The sequence below is a fragment of the Myxocyprinus asiaticus genome, chromosome 17 (genome assembly GCF_019703515.2).
Source record: "Myxocyprinus asiaticus isolate MX2 ecotype Aquarium Trade chromosome 17, UBuf_Myxa_2, whole genome shotgun sequence".
NCBI classification, from domain to species: Eukaryota; Metazoa; Chordata; class Actinopteri; order Cypriniformes; family Catostomidae; genus Myxocyprinus; species Myxocyprinus asiaticus.
The window spans coordinates 15,080,921-15,100,126 of record NC_059360.1 but is presented as its reverse complement, the minus strand read 5'-3'; the positions used below and the strand labels follow the sequence as shown (position 1 = coordinate 15,100,126).

The following is a 19,206-nucleotide window of genomic DNA, read 5'->3' as shown; positions in this document are numbered from 1 at the left end:
TCTTCTGTGGAACACGAACAAAGATTTTTATTTTTAAGGATATACAGTGGGAAGAAAAATTATGTGAACCCTTTGGAATTAGCTGGTTTTCTGCATTAATTGGTCATAAAATGTGATCTCATCTTCATCGAAGTCACAAGTAAAGACAAACACAGTGTGCTTAAGCTAACAATGCACAAACAATTATAATATTTTATGTCTTGATTGAACATGTCCCATTAATCATTCAAAGTGCTGTGGAAAAAGTAAGTGAACCCTTGGATTCGACGATCCTCCTTTAGCAGCAGTAACCTCAACCGAGCGTTTCTAGTAGCTGGCGGATTAGACCTGCACAACGTTCAGAAGGAATTTTGGACCATTCTTCCTTACAGAACTGCTTTAGCTCAGCCATATTCTTAGGATGTCTGGTGTGAACAGATCTCTTGAGGTCATTCCACAGCATTTCTATTGGGTTAAGGTCTGGGCTCTGACTGGGCCACTCCAAAAGGTGGATTTACTTCGATGTTTAGGGTCATTTTCCTGCTGCATCACCCATCTTCTACTGAGCTTCAGCTTGCACACAGCCACATTGATATTATCCTCTAAGATATCTTGAGAAACTTGGGAATTAATTTTTCCCTCGATGATTGCAAGTGGTCCAGCCCCGAAGCAGCAAAGCAGCTCCAAATCATGGTGCTCCCTCCACCATACTTCACCGCTGGGATAATGTTTTCATGTTGGTATGCGGTGCCCTTTTTACGACATACGTAGTGCTGCATGCTCTTCACCAAAAATTTTACCTTTTGTTTCATGAGTCCAAAAAACTTTTTCCCAGTAGCGTTGTGGAGGGTCAAGGTGGTCTTTGGCAAACTTCAGGTGCACAGCAATGTTTTTGTTGGAAAGCAGCGGCTTCCTTCGTGGCGTCTTGCCATGCACACCATGCCTATTTGATGTTTTCTGCAAAGTAGACTCATGAACAGAGATGTTAACTAGTTCCAGTGTTTCCTTCAAGTCTTCAGCTGTCACTCTAGGGTTCTTTTTGAACTCACTGAGCATTCTGCAGTGTGCCCTTTGTCCTCTTGGCTGGACGGCCACTTCTAGGGAGAGTAGGCACAGTACTAAAGCAGCTCTATTTATAGACAATTTGTCTAACTGTGGACAGATGAATATCTAAGCCAGGGGTCGGCAACCTTTTTGACATGGAGTGCCATTTTTTTTATTTTCCTGGTCAATGGCTTTGCCATTAAGTCATTGTAATCATGTAATCACTAGCAAGCAAGCAACAGCGAGAGAGGAGCAGTTTTTCGCACCTGCATCCAATCTACATCTTAATCCTTCCTCATTTTCATCAGCTGAATGGGAGGCTAAACACTATTAATGTGTGACGAGACTCGCGCTATGCGTGCAAGCCATTCGCGCATTATGAGCCAATCAACTATTTAGCCCTTTTCAGTTAATCGCACCTGCAAAATCACGATGTGGGTTTGTTTTCTCTCTTAATCATTTAATGTAATTTTGAGTGTGACCATGGTTTAAGGAGTGTGTACCTGTATGCTGGGTTGGAAATCTCAAGGATTAATAGTGGTGTTTTCCTTATTACATTTCGTGTTGTTCTGAAAGTAAAAAGAAACATGAAACACAGAATGTAGGCTGTCATCCGTGCAGCCTGACCGAAGCACAGCGGGTGCATTTACTGATTGTGTGATTAACTGAAAGTGATGAGTCTCGTCACACTTTAATAGTGTTTATCCTCCCATTCAGCTCATGAAAACACGCTGCGTAATCATGAGGAAGGATTACATCAAGATGTAGATTGAAATGCTGGTGTGGAATTATAAATAAAATATTCTTCTACTCTCTCGCCGTTGTTGGCGTGCCAGTGATTACCCCTCCATAGGTGCCATAGGTTGCCGACCCCTGATCTAAGCTCTTCGAGATAACTTTGAAACCATTTACAGCTTTATGCAAAGCAACAATTCTTGATCGTAGGTCTTCTAAGAACTTTTTTTTTTTTTTGCAAGGCATGGTCCATGTCAGCAGATGCTTTTTGTGAATAAGCAAACTCAAAATGGGTTAGTGCTGTTTATGAGTCAAAGTAGCTCTAAAGCATACCTCCAATCTCATTTTATTAATTGGATGGCAGGTTTGCCAACTCCTGACTCTAATTAGCTTTTGTTGACGTCATTAGCCTAGGGGTTCACATACTTTTTCTAACCTACATTATGAATGTTCAAATGATATATTCAATATGTACAAGAACAATACAGTAATTTGTGTTATTAGTTAAAACAGATTGTGTTTGTTCATTATTGTAACTTGGATGAAGATAAAACCAGATTTTAAGACAAATTTATACATATAAATGCAGGTAATTCCAAAGGGTTCACATACTTTTTCTTGCCACTGTATGATGTCTGTTTGTCCATACAATGCAAGCCAATGAGGTTCAACACTTTCAAGCTCCAAAAAGGACATAAAGGCAGCATAAAGGTAATCCATATGACTTAACTCCTTGTCTTCTAAAGCAATATGATCAGTTTTGGATGAGAAGCAAAATGTTACTTTTTCACTACAAATATACATTGCAGTCTCCGTGGTGCCATCATGATTTGAAGCTCGATAACACTTTCTCGCGCTTGGCGCATGGGCAGAGTGCGTGTACCTCCATCGCAACTCTTAATTTTAATTTTTGTTCGCCTATGTTCAAATATGGTCTGTCAAGATGCCTTCAGGTTTGATGACAATTATTGCAAATGCAGTTGGTTGTCTCATAACCAGTTGCATTGCACAAAGTTTAAATATGTGGGAGAGGGAATGAGATATGAGCGCTATGGTGGAGGGGAAGATTTAGTGAAAAACGTCTTTAAATATCGGTCTGTTCCTCACACAAAGCTATCATATGGCTTCACAAGGCTTGCAATATAGTGCACAAGTCATATGGGCTGTTTCAGTGGTACTTTTATAATTTTTCCCCCATTTTTGGACCTTGTCCGTTGTATTTCATTGTATGGAAAAGAGCAGCTTGCATATTTTTCAAAATAACTGAAACAGGTTTGGAATGACACAAGGGTGACTAAACTATGACAATTAACTATTCCTTTATTTTTAATTTGTCATCTGTCATCACAAATATTACCATTATCTTTTAGGCTATTATACTGTGTATGCCCTTTCTGAAGAATGATTTGACTTTGAAACCCTGATTGTTTGAAATATTAGGGATGACGGATACACCTTGCCTAGATAATGATCTTAATCTATCATCTAATACCTCATCACTCTGTTTACTCTGCACACACAGCTACTGTCAAGTTCGAATCTCTGGCTCTTTTGCTTAACAACTTGGAACTGCAGGCACTTTTGTGCACACACACACGCATTACTGACTGATCCGCTCTTGTCTTTTACTTACATAGCTAATGTTTTTGTATTTATCTTCTGCAATCTCTTTTTAATTATAAATGTAAACTTCCAGTTGAAGTCAGAAGTTACATACACCTTAGCCAAATACATTTTTCACAATTCCTGACAATTAATCATAGAAAACTTTCCCTGTCTTAGGTCAGTTAGTATAACAACTTTATTTTAAGAATGTGAAATGTCAGAATAATAATTGAGAGAATTAATTTTTTTTTTCTCCTTTCATCACATTCCCAGTGGGTCAGAAGTTTACATACACTTTGTTAGTATTTGGTAGCATTGCTTTTAAATTGTTTAACTTGGGTCAAATGTTTTGGGTAGCCTTCCACAAGCTTCTCACAATAAGTTGCTGGAATTTTGGCCCATTCCTCCGGACAGAACTGGTGTAACTGAGTCAGGTTTGTAGGCCTCCTTGCTCGCACACGCTTTTTCAGTTCTGCCCACAAATTGTCTGTCAGATTGAGGTCAGGGCTTTGTAATGGCCACTCCAATACCTTGACTTTGTTGACCGTAAGCCATTCTGCCACAACTTTGGAGGTATGCTTGGGGTCATCGTCCATTTGGAAGACCCATTTGCGACCGAGCTTTAACTTCCTGGCTGATGTCTTGAGATGTTGCTTCAATATATCCACATAATTGTCCTTCCTCGTGATGCCATCTATTTTGTGAAGTGCACCAGTCCCTCCTGCAGCAAAGCACCCCCACAACATGATGCTGCCACCCCCATGCTTCACGGTTGGGATGGTGTTCTTCATCTTGCCTTTACCCTTTTTCCTTCAAACATAGATGGTCATTATGGCCAAACAATTACATTTTTGTTTCATCAGACCAGAGGACATTTCTAAAAAAAAAAAAAAACAAAAGTACGATTTTTGTCCCCATGTGCACATGCAAACTGTAGTCTGGCTTTTTTATGGCAGTTTTGGAGCAGTGGCTTCTTCCTTGCTGACCAGCCTTTCAGATTATGTCGATATAGGACTCGTTTTACTGTGGATATAGATACTTGTCTACCTGTTTCCTCCAGCATCTTCACAAGGTCATTTGCTGTTGTTCTGCTGTTGTTGATTGATTTGCACTTTGCACCAAACTGTGTTCATCTCTAGGAGACAGAATGTGTTTCCTTCCTGAGCAGTATGATGGCTGCGTGGTCCCATGGTGTTTATACTTGCAAACTGTTGTTTGTACAGATGAATGTGGTACCTTCATGCGTTTGGAAATTGCTCCCAAGGGTGAACCAGACTTGTGGAGGACCACAATTTTTTTTCTGAGGTTTTAGCTGATTTCTTTTGATTTTCCCATGATGTCAAGCAAAGAGGCACTGAGTTTAAAGGTATACATCCACAGGTACACCTCCAATTGACTCTAGGAAATTAGCCAATTAGCCTCTGATAAAGGCTTGACATTTTCTGGAATTTTCCATGCTGCTTAAAGGCACAGTTAACTTGGTGTATGTAAATTTTTGGAGTTAGAATTGTGATAGTTAATTAAAAGTGAAACAATCATCTGTAAACAATCGTTGGAAAAATTACTCATGTCATGCACAAAGTAGATGTCCTAAATGACTTGCCAAAACTATAGTTTGCTAATATGAAATCTGTGGATTGGTTAAAAAATGAGTTTGTGACTTCAACCTAAGTGTATGTAAACTTCTGATTTCAACTGTATGTCTTATGTCTGCTTATGCATTTTCTGTTGTTATTTAACCTTTTATTTTCTGAATTGTCATATCACGAGTATTTGTATGTTTTTGAATTTTCAAAACCAGTTAAGACTTAACCTGCTCCACCTATTTGTAAAGCAAATTAAAAATTTCCACTATATAAATGTACATTCCAGAGGACTGTTGAAGTAGCCATTTGATAGTTAGAACCAGGGACTAAAAACGATTCAAGAAACAAAACTGAAAACCAACAAACTTGAAACAACAGAAAACAGGAACGGATTGACAACATTAGGGTTAGGTCTTCTCCACTGATCTATAATATCCATGCAGGAGAGAGAGATATTAGGGATATTAATTTATTTAAGATGGCCAGATATATTAGCGATATTTTTTGGGGATATATTGAAAATTAAATATAAGTTTTTTGAAAAGGCTACTTTGCTTGTTGTGATTTCTATGCTGATAATTCCCCCACATGGGAAAAAAAATTTAATCCCTTATTTACAACACTGCAACTGGTATAGGGTGATTATGTGCAGTATTTAGCACAGAGTACTGCCATTTTAAAAAGAACATTATAATCTATTCTTTTATTTTGTTCTAACAGCTACCTTTTGGAAAGGAGTCTGCGGTGTGCCATAACCGACACAAAAAAAAATACAATTTATGCTCATAACAAATGAAATTAAAAACATTTTGTTTTTAGTCCCTGGTTAGCGTAACCCCGGTTCTCTGATAACAGGAGTGAGGTATCTTACTATGGGTGATGCCTCGGATGTGGCTGATCCTGGAAGCACCAATAACACCCAGTCTGTCAGTTGGCAGACCAATCACAGCAGTGATGAGGGAGTCCCATCTCCCTATATAAACCACCGCCATAGGTGCCTACTTCATTCTCCGCATATCTCTTCTCCGTGCACCTGCAATGAGGCAAATGTGGTGAGATACCTCACTCCTGTTATCAGAGAACCAGGGTTACGGGAGTAACCTAAAGTTCTCTTTCTAACATTTGTTCAGTATCTCACTATACGATATAGCCAACTCCCGTGTTGCAGATATGCTGTCCGAAGCAGACCATCAACCGACTTGTCCAATGTACACCCACCCAATCAATTTGCAAAGAAGGGAAAACAAATAACACTCTTGTGCTTCACTGTGTTATTGTTGTTTTTTTTGGGTTTTTTTAACACATCGGCAGATTGACTACCCACACCAAGGACTGAATGAGCCAATGACGGCTCTAAAATATCCAGTCTATAAAATCGGACAAAAGTGTGAGGCAATGCCCAACTCGCAGTTGCACAAATGTCCTGGACTAAAATGCCTTTAAACAGCGCCCACGAGGTAGCCATGCCTCTGGTAGAATGAGCTCTCAAGCCCTCCGGAGGTCGCAATCCCAGGCTATTATAACTTAATAGCCTCTACTACCCAGTGAAACAGGCACTGTTGTGATATGGGTCTGCCCTTACAAGAATCAGCCCAAGAAACAAATAGCTGATTACTCTTCCTCAATGCCTTCGTTCTTTCCATGTACGAACTGGACACAAACAGTGAAGCCGCTCGTCCTCTGGCGAGGAAAAAGTCAGCTGGTGAAGTTAGCAAATCAGCCAGCTTACAGCTGAGCGCGGAGTCGCTCACCTTAGGCACAAAGGCTGGATTCGTTTTAAGAGACACTCTCGATCAATCCACAGCAAAGTGCATAAAAGACAAGGCACGTAGTTCACTAACCTGCTCTGCAGTTGTTAAGGCTAATAATAAAGCTGCCTTTAGCGAAAGGAGCTTTAATTCTATACTTTCAGCTGGCTCAGAGGGAGGCTGAGAGTGCATTCAGGACCACGGAGAGATCCCATGATGGAACCAGTGGTTTTGACACTCTGTTCAAACGTCTTGCACCCTGCAAACAAGCAGGTGTTGACCAATTGTATTCGAGTCAATCCCCACATGCCAAGCCGATATGGCAGTGAGATAAACCTTGATGGTAGGAAAGGCCCTGCCTTTATCTAAAAGTTCCTGCAGAAAACACAAAATATCTGCCACTGAACATAAAAATGGAGTGTCTGTGTGCACACCACTGCTCAATCACAGCCTATTTTGATCATACACGTAGCACGTTGAAGCAGTTCTTGCGCTCTGAATCGTTTCAATCACCCTGGGGAGTATACCCGTGACACTCAAATTTATCCTCATGTGCCCGGCCCAAAGAGCTACTTTGTGACTGGTGAAATATTTCCCTCTGCGTTTGTGACAGGAGATCCCTGTGCAGCAGGAGCTGCCAGGGCTGGGCGCACAAAAGTTGAATTATCTCCGCCAGCCACAGTTTCTCCGGCCAGTTCGGAGCAATCAGTATGACTAAATGGGCTGCATTCTCTTACTCGGAAAGGACTCAAAGAGGGGAGGTAGATCAGGGGAGACTTCGTCCATGAGATCGCCCCAGCTGTGCTGTCCTTGCAGCTTGGGTGGGGGGTTTTTCTCCGCTGTTGGCCCTTCTTTCTAAAACTCTCCATACGAAACGGGAACAATGCGGGCAACACTTAGGATTAGTGAGTGCGGCCTGTGCATGCCTGACCCCCAGACAGGCGACACATAGTGGGTGGGAATCCTTTGGCGAGATCATAAATCCACAAGCACATGGACAATATGTAAGCTCACAGTTGCCATGACAGTACCCGAACTCAATAACACAGAAGCAGCTCATCACAACGTGCCACTTTATTCTGTGTTACCATAGAAGTAGAAGCTATAACAGCTCGAAACTCCACAGAAAAAACGCAAACCCACCTCGACGTGCTGGTCCGTGCCAGGAGAGAACAGTATACATACAGCAGAAAATATATTCACTTTGACAGTGAATATACTCGCAAAAAGAACAGCTGCATTCTGTGACGTACCTGAATGGCTTGCCTGATAAACTGTTAAGCGACCACTTCTTACGAGTCTTGCTGAGGATAGCTTCCAATGATCTTCACGGGGAAGAGAACGAGAATGAAGTGGGCACCTATGACAGTGGTTTATATAGGGAGGTGGGACTCCCTCATCACTGCTGTGATTGGTCTGTCAACTGACAGACTGGGTGTTATTGGTGATTCCAAGATCGGCCATTCCTGAGGCGTTACCCATAGTGAGATACCAAACGAATGTTAGAAAGAGAACCTCTGGTTGGGAAACATAAGTGTAATATAGAAAAATAGATTTTTTTTGTTTTTTTTTCATTACTCAGTTTAGTGTTCCATAGTAAAAAGCTCCATCATTGGCTGTAGTCATTGTACTTTTCAGTGAAGTGGTATTCGACTTTGGTTTTGTGTTTCAGCTCAAGACGCAGCTGACTGAGACATTGAGTAAACTTGAGAAAGAGGAGATTGAGAGGCAGAAAGTGGCTGGAGACCTATACAAGGTAAAGAATGTCAGCGTTTTAAACCACTTCTGTTTCCCCATTGTATGCAGTCATGTCACTTCTGTCATAAGTCTCTCATTGGTTTTTGTTTTTCTTCTGTGATTGTGTCAGGCCCAGCAGTCTCTGGAGTTAATACAGGCAGAGCTCATTAAAGAAGCAGGACAGGCTGACCTGATAGAGACCACAAGCCTCACGCAAACGGTGAGACCTTGCAGAAACTTAAAAACCCTTAAGGCCCCGATATACTACCGGATAAGCTCTTCTTCGTTCTTTGTTCAGGGGTAAAAAAGAAGTTCGAAACAGCTGAGCAACGGTATACTGTTTGCAAACATTCAGACACCCGCCACACCACTGTGGGATGCATTCAGTAAAACCTTAACTAATGTGACATTAAAATATGTTATTAGTGACTTTATGCTTCCTTCTAGGAATAGAATTCACACTAGATCAGTAAAACATGCCTTTTTAACCACTCGATGATGATTAAAAGTAATGTAATATTTGCAGTAGAAAATGCGCAATTTGTCTTGTTTACATTCTGAATTCATGATGCTAATGTGCTAACGCTATGCGTGGCCATAATATGCACCGGTTACACTCTGTTATTGTAATTTTTATGATGACACTGATACAACTGCAAGATTGGTGTATCAAAGAGGGTTAATCTTCAAAATACAGACAAATGAATAAGTGGAGCATACCTTACTTTGGGCAGTTGTGTGAATGGCTTTCACTGCAGAAGGCACATGAGTGAAGTGAATGGGCACTTAATAGTATTTGAGTAGATTTGATTCCTTTCGTAGACTAATTAAACAAAGAATGCAAGACATGTTCTTGGAAAATGTCTCTATACGAACGATCGTACAGATGTAGGTAAATTTGCACCAGCTCACTAATAACTGGATGCCGGTGTGTTCTTGTTGACTGATTTTGACTGATTGAACAACATAAACAGAATTAGCTGTCAGCCTCAAAGTAGGTGAAACTCCAGGTCATGCCTACCGATGATGTAGACCAGTGGCAGTAAGAAAGTGTTTAGCAGCCGGTTAGAAGTTTTCCTAAAAGTTGCTTATGAACCACTGAAATGAGCACAGACACCTTCATTTTGGTCAGATTTAATACAGAAGTATATCGGGGCCATTATTCAAAATCCCTGTGCTCTTTAGTTAATGTTGTTTTTAAGTAGGGGTGGGTGATATAGTGGTTAAATCGATATACTGGTAGAAATGTCAAGTTTTATGAAATGAAGCTTTTGTAGCTAGGAGCATTTGCGTTCAAGTATTTTTGGGCCCTTAGTCTTTGATTTTGGTCTTGAAGTATGAAAATGGTGATCTCACATAAAACTGATGAAAAATATCCGGACTATGTGAAATGTTTCGACTTTTAGGAGGAGATTGACCGTAAGGAGAAGATGACTGCAGGCTTGAATCAGACAGTACAGGAACTACAGGAACTACTTCAGTCTGTCAACAGACAGCTTACCAAGGGACATGAAAGGGTACAAGCTTTTTTATTTACGAATGAGTGGCCTTCTAGAGACCTTGTAGTTTGTTTTTCATCAACAAATGTTCTGTACAGAAAAAGCAGAAAATGTTACTTCTGATTCCGCTTGAAGGGATAGTTCACCCCAAAAAAAGAAAATTCTCTCATCATTTACACACTCTAATGCCATCCCAGATGTGTATGACTTTCTTTGTTCTGCTGAAGACAAATGAAGATTTTCAGAAGAATATTTCAGCTCTGAAGGACCATACAATGCAAGTGAATGGTGACCAGAACTTTGAAGGTCCAAGATACACATAAAGGCAGCATAAAAGTAATCCATAAGACTCCTGTGGTTAAGTCCATGTCTTCAGAAGTGACATATTTAAGTCCTTTTTTTTACTATAAATCTCCACTTTCACTTTCAGTTTCTTCTTTTTGTTTTTGCCATATCGCCACCTACTGGACAGGGAGGAGAATTTATAATAAAAAAGGACTTCTCACCCACACCTATCATATCGTTTCTGAAGACATGGATTTAACCACTGGAGTCGTATTGATTACTTTTATGCTGCCTTTATTTGCTTTTTGGACCTTCAAAGTTCTGGCCATCATTCACTTGCATTGTATGTAACTACTGTTACTGTAGTGGAAATATCCCTCTAAAAATCTTTGTGTTCAGCAGAAGAAAGAAAGTCATACACATCTGGGATGGCATGAGGCTGAGTAAATGTCAATGTCAATTAATTTATATAGCACAGTTAAAACAACAACAGTTGACCAAAGTGGTGTACAATCATTGCAATATAAAGGTTAATAATAAAGTGCATTACACATCAAAATACATCTAAGATTCATTAAAAGCTAGTGAAAATAAATGAGTTTTTAACTTTGATTTAAAATAATGTACTGTTAAGGCAGTTCCAAAGGTTAGGAGCCACTACCGCAAAGGCACGGTCACCTCTCAATTTCAATTTAGACCTGGGGACACTTAGAAGCCTCTGATCGGAGGACCTAAGCGGTCTCCCAGGCTGGTGAGCAGACAATAGATCAGAGAGATAGGATGGCGCTAATCCAGTTAAGGACTTAAAAACAAATAGTAATAATTTTAATTCAATTCTGTAACGAATCGGCAACCAGTGCAAGAAAACTAAAACAGGAGTTATATGTTTGTGTTTCTGTACACCTGTCAAAAGCTTGGCAGCAGCATTTTGAACCATTTGCAACCATGCAAGAAATGATTGTCTTATTCGTATATATAGAGAATTACAATAGTCGAGTCTAGATGAAAATAAAAGCATGAATCGCCTTTTCAAAGTCCTCGAAGGAGAGAAAAGACTTGACTTTAGCCAAAACTCGTAAATAGAAGAAGGTAGATTTGACTACAGAATTTCTTTGTTTATCAAGCTGAAGGGCACTATCGAATAAAACATCCAAATTTTTCACCAGCGGTTTAACACAAGGAGATTGTTTGCCAAATGAAGATTAGGAATATCAGAGGCCTCAGAAGGGCCAAACACAATAATCTCAGTCTTAGTCTCATTCAGTTTTAAGAAATGTAAAGACATTCAAGATTTTAGATCAGAAAAACAGGCCAGTAAGGGTTCCAAGCCACACTTATATTTAAGGGCAAAAAGATTTGGGTGGCGGCCGCATAACAATGAAAAGATATACTATGTTTCTTAAAAATAGAACCTAAAGGAAGCATATACATGCAAAACAAAATAGGAGCTAGAATGGATCCTTGAGGAACCCAGGGCTCCAGACTAACAAAATGACTAAGGAACATTAGGAGCCAAATGGCTGTTTTAGTTGCCATGTCACAGAATTGCTCGATTTAGATTGTTGTTCAAAAACAAGTTAGAAAGCCAAAGACAGCTGATAGCTCATTAATCAGGTGTTTTATATATATATACTGTATAGTTGAGTGCATAAATTTGCATTCCCCTTTTGTGTCATAAGTTTTCACACCCCTTTCAGAATTTATACAAATATAAGAGATTAAAGTTGTTGTTTTATTATTATTATTTAGTACTGCCCTTCAGAATCTACATAACAGGTATTTATATAAAGTATAATATGCATATAGTAGTGTGTTGCCTTCTTGAGCATCAGTGAATGTGTACACGTTGTGTTATTGTTGAGTATGAGTCCCTCAATGATCCTAAATATCCAAAGCTGGATCTCACATCACAAATAAAATATGTACATTTATGTATATGGGAGTACATATATTAAACTGATTTTATATATTATACACACACACATACAGTTGTGCTCAAAAGTTTGCATACCCTTGGAGAATTGGTAATATATGTACCATTTTTTAAGAAAACATGAGTGAGCAGGCAAAACACATTTCTTTTATTTCTTATGGGATTCATATTCAACTGTAGGTTATAACAGAATGGCACAATCATAAAACAAAACATGGCAACAAAGAAAAAAATGAAATGACCCCTGTTCAAAAGTCTTCATACCCTTAGTTCTTAATATTCTGTATTGCCCCCTTTAGCATCAATGACAGTGTGCAGTCTTTTGTAATAGTTGTCTATGAGGCCCCAAATTCTTGCAGGTGGTAAAGCTGCCCATTCGTCTTGGCAAAATGCCTCCAGGTCATGCAAAGTCTTTGGTCGTCTTGCATGAACTGCATGTTTGAGATCTCCCCAGAGTGGCTCGATGATATTAAGGTCAGGAGACTGTGATGGCCACTCCAGAACCTTCAGCTTTTTCTGCTGAAACCACTGAAGGGTCAACTTGGCCTTGTGCTTAGGGTCATTGTCGTGCTGGAAAGTCCAAGAGCATCTCATGCGCAGCTTTCGTGCAGAAGAATGCAAATTGTCTGCCAGTATTTTCTGATAACATGCTGCATTCATCTTGCCATCAATTTTCACAAGATTCCCCATGCCTTTAGAGCTCACACACCCCCAAAACATCAGTGAGCCACCACCATGCTTCACAGTGGGGATGGTATTCTTTTCACTATAGGCCTTGTTGACCCCTCTTCAAACATAGCGCTTATAGTTGTGACCATAAAGCTCTATTTTAGTCTCGTCACTCCAAATTACAGTGTGCCAGAAGCTGTGAGGCATGTCAAGGTGTTGTCGGGTTTGTTTTTTGAGTTGCCACAGTATGCAATAGACAGGCATGTCTTAAGGTCAATATTAGGTCAAAAATGGCAAAAAATAAATGGCTTTCTTTAGAAACTCGTCAGTCAATCATTGTTTTGAGGAATGAAGGCTATACAATGCTTGAAAATGCCAAAAAAACTGAAGATTTCATACAGAGGTGTACACTACAGTCTTCAAAGACAAAGGACATCTGGCTCTAACAAGGACAGAAAGAGATGTGGAAGGCCAGATGTACAACTAAACAAGAGGATAAGTACATCAGAGTCTCTAGTTTGAGAAATAGACGCCTCACATGTCCTCAGCTGACAGCTTCATTGAATTCTACCCGCTCAACACCAGTTTCATGTACAACAGTAAAGAGAAGACTCAGGGGTGCAGGCCTTATGGGAAGAATTGCAAAGAAAAGCCACTTTTGAAACAGAAAATCAAAAGAAAAGGTTAGAGTGAGCAACACAGACATTGGACAACAGATAATTGGAAAAGAGTGTTATGGATCTTAACCCCATTGAGCTTTTGTGGGATCAGCTAGACTGTAAGGTGCGTGAGAAGTGCCCGACAAGACGGCCACATGTATGGCAAGTGCTACTGGAAGCGTGGGGTGAAATGTCACCTGAGTATCTGGACAAACTGTCAGCTAGAATGCCAAGGATCTGCAAAGCTGTCATTTTTTTTCAAATTGTAATAGTAATTTTTCATGTTATTAATGACCTGACTATACATTGTGATCAGTTGAATGCCACTTTGGTGAATAAAAATACCAATTCCTTTCCATTAAAGCAAAATCTGAACATTATTCCAGACTTTTGGCTGCTAGTGTAAGTGACAAGTTACTGGGCCCAACAGTGTTAAAAACATTTCTAAGATGACGTGCAGGAATAACATCAAGGGGAGAAACAGTAGGCTTTAGCTGACCAGTGATTTCTTGTAAGGAAGAAAGTGAAATGGGGTCAAACTGGCTTAACACACAAGTGCACTTAGTAGAGGCAGACGGATCATGAGCAGAAATTATATGTCAGCAAAGAATCTAAGAAAACTTTCACAGAGAGATGTAGACACAGCAGGAAAAACACTAACAGGGGGATTTATAACAGATTTTAAAGTATTGAAAGGAGTTTTAGGTCTATAACAATTATTTTCAGCAATATCAGAGAGGTATTTAGACTTGGCTGCTCTGGCAGATCCCTGAAATTGAAACAAGGCACCCCAATATATATCATACGGCATCTGAAGTTTATTTTTTTCCATTTTCTTTCAGCTCTTCTGCAAAACTGCCTAAGAGCACGAGTGGTATCATTTAGCCAGGGCTCAGATTTGGTTTTAGGATATTTAGCCTTCAGAGGCGCAACAGAATCTATAATGTCAGTGCAAATAGAATTAAACATGGTAAGGTGCTTCTCTGCACTCAGACCATGATAAAAGAGTATTCAAGAGATTGAGAAACCTCTTCAAACGCTCATGGAAATATCATCACTAGTAGCTGATCTTATCATGTATTGGCAGTCTGATGTGAAAGTGAAACCGTAAACATTATTGGCATATGATCAGAGAAAGTAATATCACAGATTCTGACATCATAGACAGACAAGCCATGTGACAAAATAAGATCAAGTGTGTGTCCTTGTATATGAGTGGGGCCTTTCACCAGTTGAACAAGGTCAAATTAATCAATAAGGCTGATAAATTCTTTAGCCAGTGAATTTGATGGACAGCAGACATGTATATTAAAATCCCCAAGAATTAAAAATTTATCAAACTTAGGGATAATATCCCCTAAAAAGTCAGAAAACTCATTAATAAAGTCTTCGTTTAGTTTTGGTGGTCGATACACCACTGCGATCACCAATGGGTTTTTCAGTTCCAATTGAAACAGCTGAAGTTCAAAACTTGAATAGGCATCAGTCATTAAACAATCTAGCAGCAGAAAGTTTTGACCTGAGGTTCGGGGTGAGTTAAAAAACTTGCAGCCAGAGGGTACAAGTTCAGAAAAAGGGCTTAAATCCACAGAGGTTAACCAAGTTTCCTTTACAAACAAAAAATCCATGCCACGAGAGGTGAGAAAATCCTTTAGTATAAACGTCTTATTTACTACTGATCTAGTGTTAATCAGAGCCATCTTTTTTCTTTCTTTTTTTTTTATCCCCTTTTCTCCCAATTTGGAATGCCCAATTAGTGGGTCCTCATGGTCGCACAGTTACTCTCCTCAATCCGGGTGGTGGAGGACAAGTCTCAGTTGCCTCCGCTTATGAGACAGTCAATCCGCGCATCTTATCACGTGGCTCATTGTGCATGACACCGTGGAGACTCCACATGTGGAGGCTCATGCTACTCTCCACGATCCACGCACAACTTACCACACGCCCCATTGAGAGCGAGAACCACTAATCGCGACCACGAGGAGGTTACCCCATGTGACTCTATCCTCCCTAGCAACCGGGCCAATTTGTTTGCCTAGGAGACCTGGCTGGAGTCACTCAGCACACCCTGGATTCGAACTCACGACTCCAGGGGTGGTAGTCAGCGTCAGTACTCGCAGAGCTACCCAGGCCCCCAATCAGAGCCATCCTGATCCGCAGCGAGTTGTCAGTTGGCTGTGATGCACAACACAGTGGTCGAAGATTTCGTAGATTCACTCCACCTCAGCGAAGACGGGGTGGCTGATATGAAGAGAGTTTAACTGAAGAGTTTGAAATGATGGGTGAGATCCACTGATATGATACTTCTAAGGAACGCCATGAGACGAAGCAGTCGCAGTTTATTCCAGGTGCAGTAAAGCCCAGGCATGGGTGAAACACGCATTGAGACGTCAAGCGAGACTTTAGCATGACGGCTATGCCACTTTGCTTTCCTCGTCTTCTGCGACGCTTCCTCCCGGGTAGAGAACACAGCAACCAACACAAACAAGCAGGTATATTCGCCAAAAAAGGAGGGGGGTCAAAGTATGGTCCTCTCTGATCTCCGATGAAGAGCTCATCAGTAGTAAATTGAATACTGAAAAGGGTTTGACAATCGCACACCAGTATCATTGATACATTCTGAATGAAAAGATATATTAAGCACATAAAAACAAACAAACTGGGTAACAACTGACAGCAAGCCACACACACGGACGCCATCTTGTTCATAAATAATGAGAGAATTTACATTTTTGGGTGAACTATACCTTTAATTCTCTGTTCATTCTGTGTAGCTGAATTATATTAAAACACGTCTTGTTTTCTCTTTTTGTTTCAGGATGATGGGGATAAATTATACTCTGATTATAAACTCTAGGTAAACAGAGGAGGGCTTCAGTGCACTCTTACAGACATATATCAACATACCACAATAATCCACCAACAGATTCCAGCCCTGTTTACTACACCAGATTAAATGCGTGTTCTCCAGTTAAACAGAACCAAACCCTGCACACTCCAACCTGGTGTCTAGTTCTCCTAAAAGGGCATTGACTGGACCCTGACCACATACACGCAGTGAACCGGATCCCATGCCTGTGTTGACTCCTACTGTGGCATTCCTCATATTCAGTAGACTTATACAAGGCCAAAAGCATCCGATAGCCAAGATGGTTTGACTCGTTGTTTAATTCATTTGACCCTTTTTCAGGCAGAGTACTTTAAATGCTACTTTTTGTTAGCTCTTTGACCAGAGAGGTTTTTATCCTTTCGTATAAAGAACATTGAGGCTATTTGTGTTGTTTTAATGATATTATAACTGTTAGGATCTACTGACACTCACTATGTTGTGTTCTCAGCTCATGTCTTGAAACTCTAAACTCGGAGGCACATCCAAGAGACTCCTGTTAAACAAATAAATCCTCTCTTTTTTTTCCACATTCAGAAATGTTAATTTTACTGTGTTTAGTATTTCTTTCTAAGGGTCCCATTTTTATGTGGGGCATATTATGGTATCGTTGATGACATAAGGTTAAATCTGTGATGAACTGCGTTAAGTGCTGCCATGAAAAGTGTGATCACTGGGCAATGGATTCAAAGAGAAAGAGGTGTCCTCCTCATCTGTAATCAACACAATCTATACTGTTGCTAATTTCATTAACACTGAATATTTCATTTTTTGTAAAACAGGTGACCGGTAATAAAAGGGATGCTTGATTTAAAAAAAAAAAAAAAAAACAACAGCGTGGCCTCCAAATTGTATAACTGTGTGTGTTTTGTATTAAGGTGAAATTGGTGGGTGTAGACTTTAGGTTATATAGGCACCAGCAATCTAATTAAATTTTTCAGGGATGACAGTATGGCAAAATGTATACATGTTCCTGTAATTTTACGACACCAAAAATAAATGCAGTATTTTACATAGAAACTACTTCAATTCCATTTGAAGTTACATCATTATAGCAGGAATTTATTGCATTTAACAATTTGGGGAAATAAAGTTTTGTGGGGAATAAAATTCTATTTTCAGATTCATGGACAGCGGTAGACAATCTAGGAAATTACTATTGTTTTTCTCCTCCAAACATACAGAAAATATTTAACATAAAAATTACTTTTGATAAGAAGCCATTGTATTTTTTAATGGTTAAATTATTTGGGGTTAATGTACGTATATTGGAATGTATAGGTACTGTAAATTGAAGAAAACGTATTTATTTTCATTGTTATATATCAAAGAAATTACTTTCATATATTGTTGTAGGGAAAATATATGTTTTAGGACATTTTAAGCCATTTATAGGAAGTTGCTGTAAACACATTTGTTGGTAAATATATATGGGAGTTACAGAACAAGTTCCTAAATGAGCTTTTTACCCTAAAGGAGAAGTCTCTTAGCATTGTGTCATTGTTTCGAGAAAAATTATAATAATAATAAAGGAAAACAGTAAATGGGGAAATTACTGTTTTGATTCACACGAAATTCTTATGCTAGTAAATTCATATTTTACTTGTGATCACTTTGCACTTTTACTTGCACTCACTATCTTTGATTTGAGAATGGGTAACACTTTACAATAAGGTTGTATTTGTTAACATGAACTAACAACGAACAATACTTTTACAGCACTTGGTTAATGTTAGTTTCATCATATACTAGTAATTTTTTAAATGAAAGCCTATATATGTTAACATTTGTTAATGCATTATAAACTAACAATAAAGACTTGTGTTTTTACACATTACCATTAACCAAGCTTTTTTATGCTGTACAAATGTTTGATTATTAGTTCTTGATACCTAATGCATTTACAAATATTAACAAATAGAACCTTATTGTGAAGTTTTACCTGTGAATGATATGATGGTAAACTACAGTATTCAAGGTCTATAGACAGTTATGGGACAATACATTGTTGTCATAGTTGTTTTATCTGAGGAATTATTTGACATGATTGGGGAAAAAAATATATTTTAAGAGCAAATCATGTTCACTTTGGATAAAAGCATTTCTTAAGTAAAGCTGCCAGCACTTGAAAACAATAAGCAACTTAATTGTTAAATTATTATCTTTCAGTCAGGCATGAAGGAAATGTCAAAATTGTTTCCACTCTACATGCTTCTTTAGTCAAAATGACAGGTGATCTACTTGGCTCTCTTGCATTTGATTGGATCATGTTGAACCTGCTTGCTTTGATAAATTGAGTTATATAAATTTGTAACATTAGCTAAGTACTGTACTATAACAAGAGGTTGTTGATATCATCTGATTCATGCTGAATGTTAGACTGCAGCAAGGGGGCAGTCATACCTCTAAGCAAACATTCTTCAAATCAATAATGGGATTGCTGAGGTCTGTTTTACTGTTTCATAATATTTCTGATTGCGAAATACACATTTTATTTTCGAATGTTTCTTTTCCAACTTAACTGTCTTTTTATTCTAGAACCAATTGCAATTTTCTGTGTAAAGCTCATCTAAAACCAGTGATCTGTGACAACTTTCTTCTGCTGAACAGAAAGATTTTTTTGAAGAATATATCAGCTCTGTAGGTCCATACAATGCAAGTGAATGGTGACAGAACTTTGAATGTCCAAAAAGCACATAAAGGCAGCATAAAAGTAATCCATACGACTCCAGTGGTTTAATATGTCTTCTAAAGCGATGCAATCACTTTGGGTGAGAAACAAATCCAATATTTCATATCCTTTTTTACTATAAATCTCCACTTTAACTTTCAGAATGTGA

At 39.1% G+C, this 19,206-nt stretch overlaps 1 protein-coding gene across 5 annotated transcripts in view; it reads left to right on the top strand.

The window, feature by feature from the left end:
• LOC127454856 (kinectin-like) overlaps nucleotides 1-17,811 on the top strand; it is a 74,436-nt gene extending 56,625 nt beyond the window's left edge. The window contains exons 33-36 of one of the 5 annotated variants that reach the window (XM_051722330.1): nucleotides 8,370-8,453; nucleotides 8,565-8,654; nucleotides 9,841-9,951; nucleotides 16,298-17,811. In XM_051722330.1, coding sequence (XP_051578290.1) covers nucleotides 8,370-8,453; nucleotides 8,565-8,654; nucleotides 9,841-9,951; nucleotides 16,298-16,336 — 324 coding nt within the window. In that variant the 3' untranslated portion in view covers nucleotides 16,337-17,811. The remainder of the gene's footprint in view (nucleotides 1-8,369; nucleotides 8,454-8,564; nucleotides 8,655-9,840; nucleotides 9,952-16,297) is intronic. The other 4 variants (XM_051722328.1, XM_051722329.1, XM_051722332.1 and 1 more) reach the window with 4 other exon arrangements.
• Nucleotides 17,812-19,206: the final 1,395 nt, after the last annotated feature.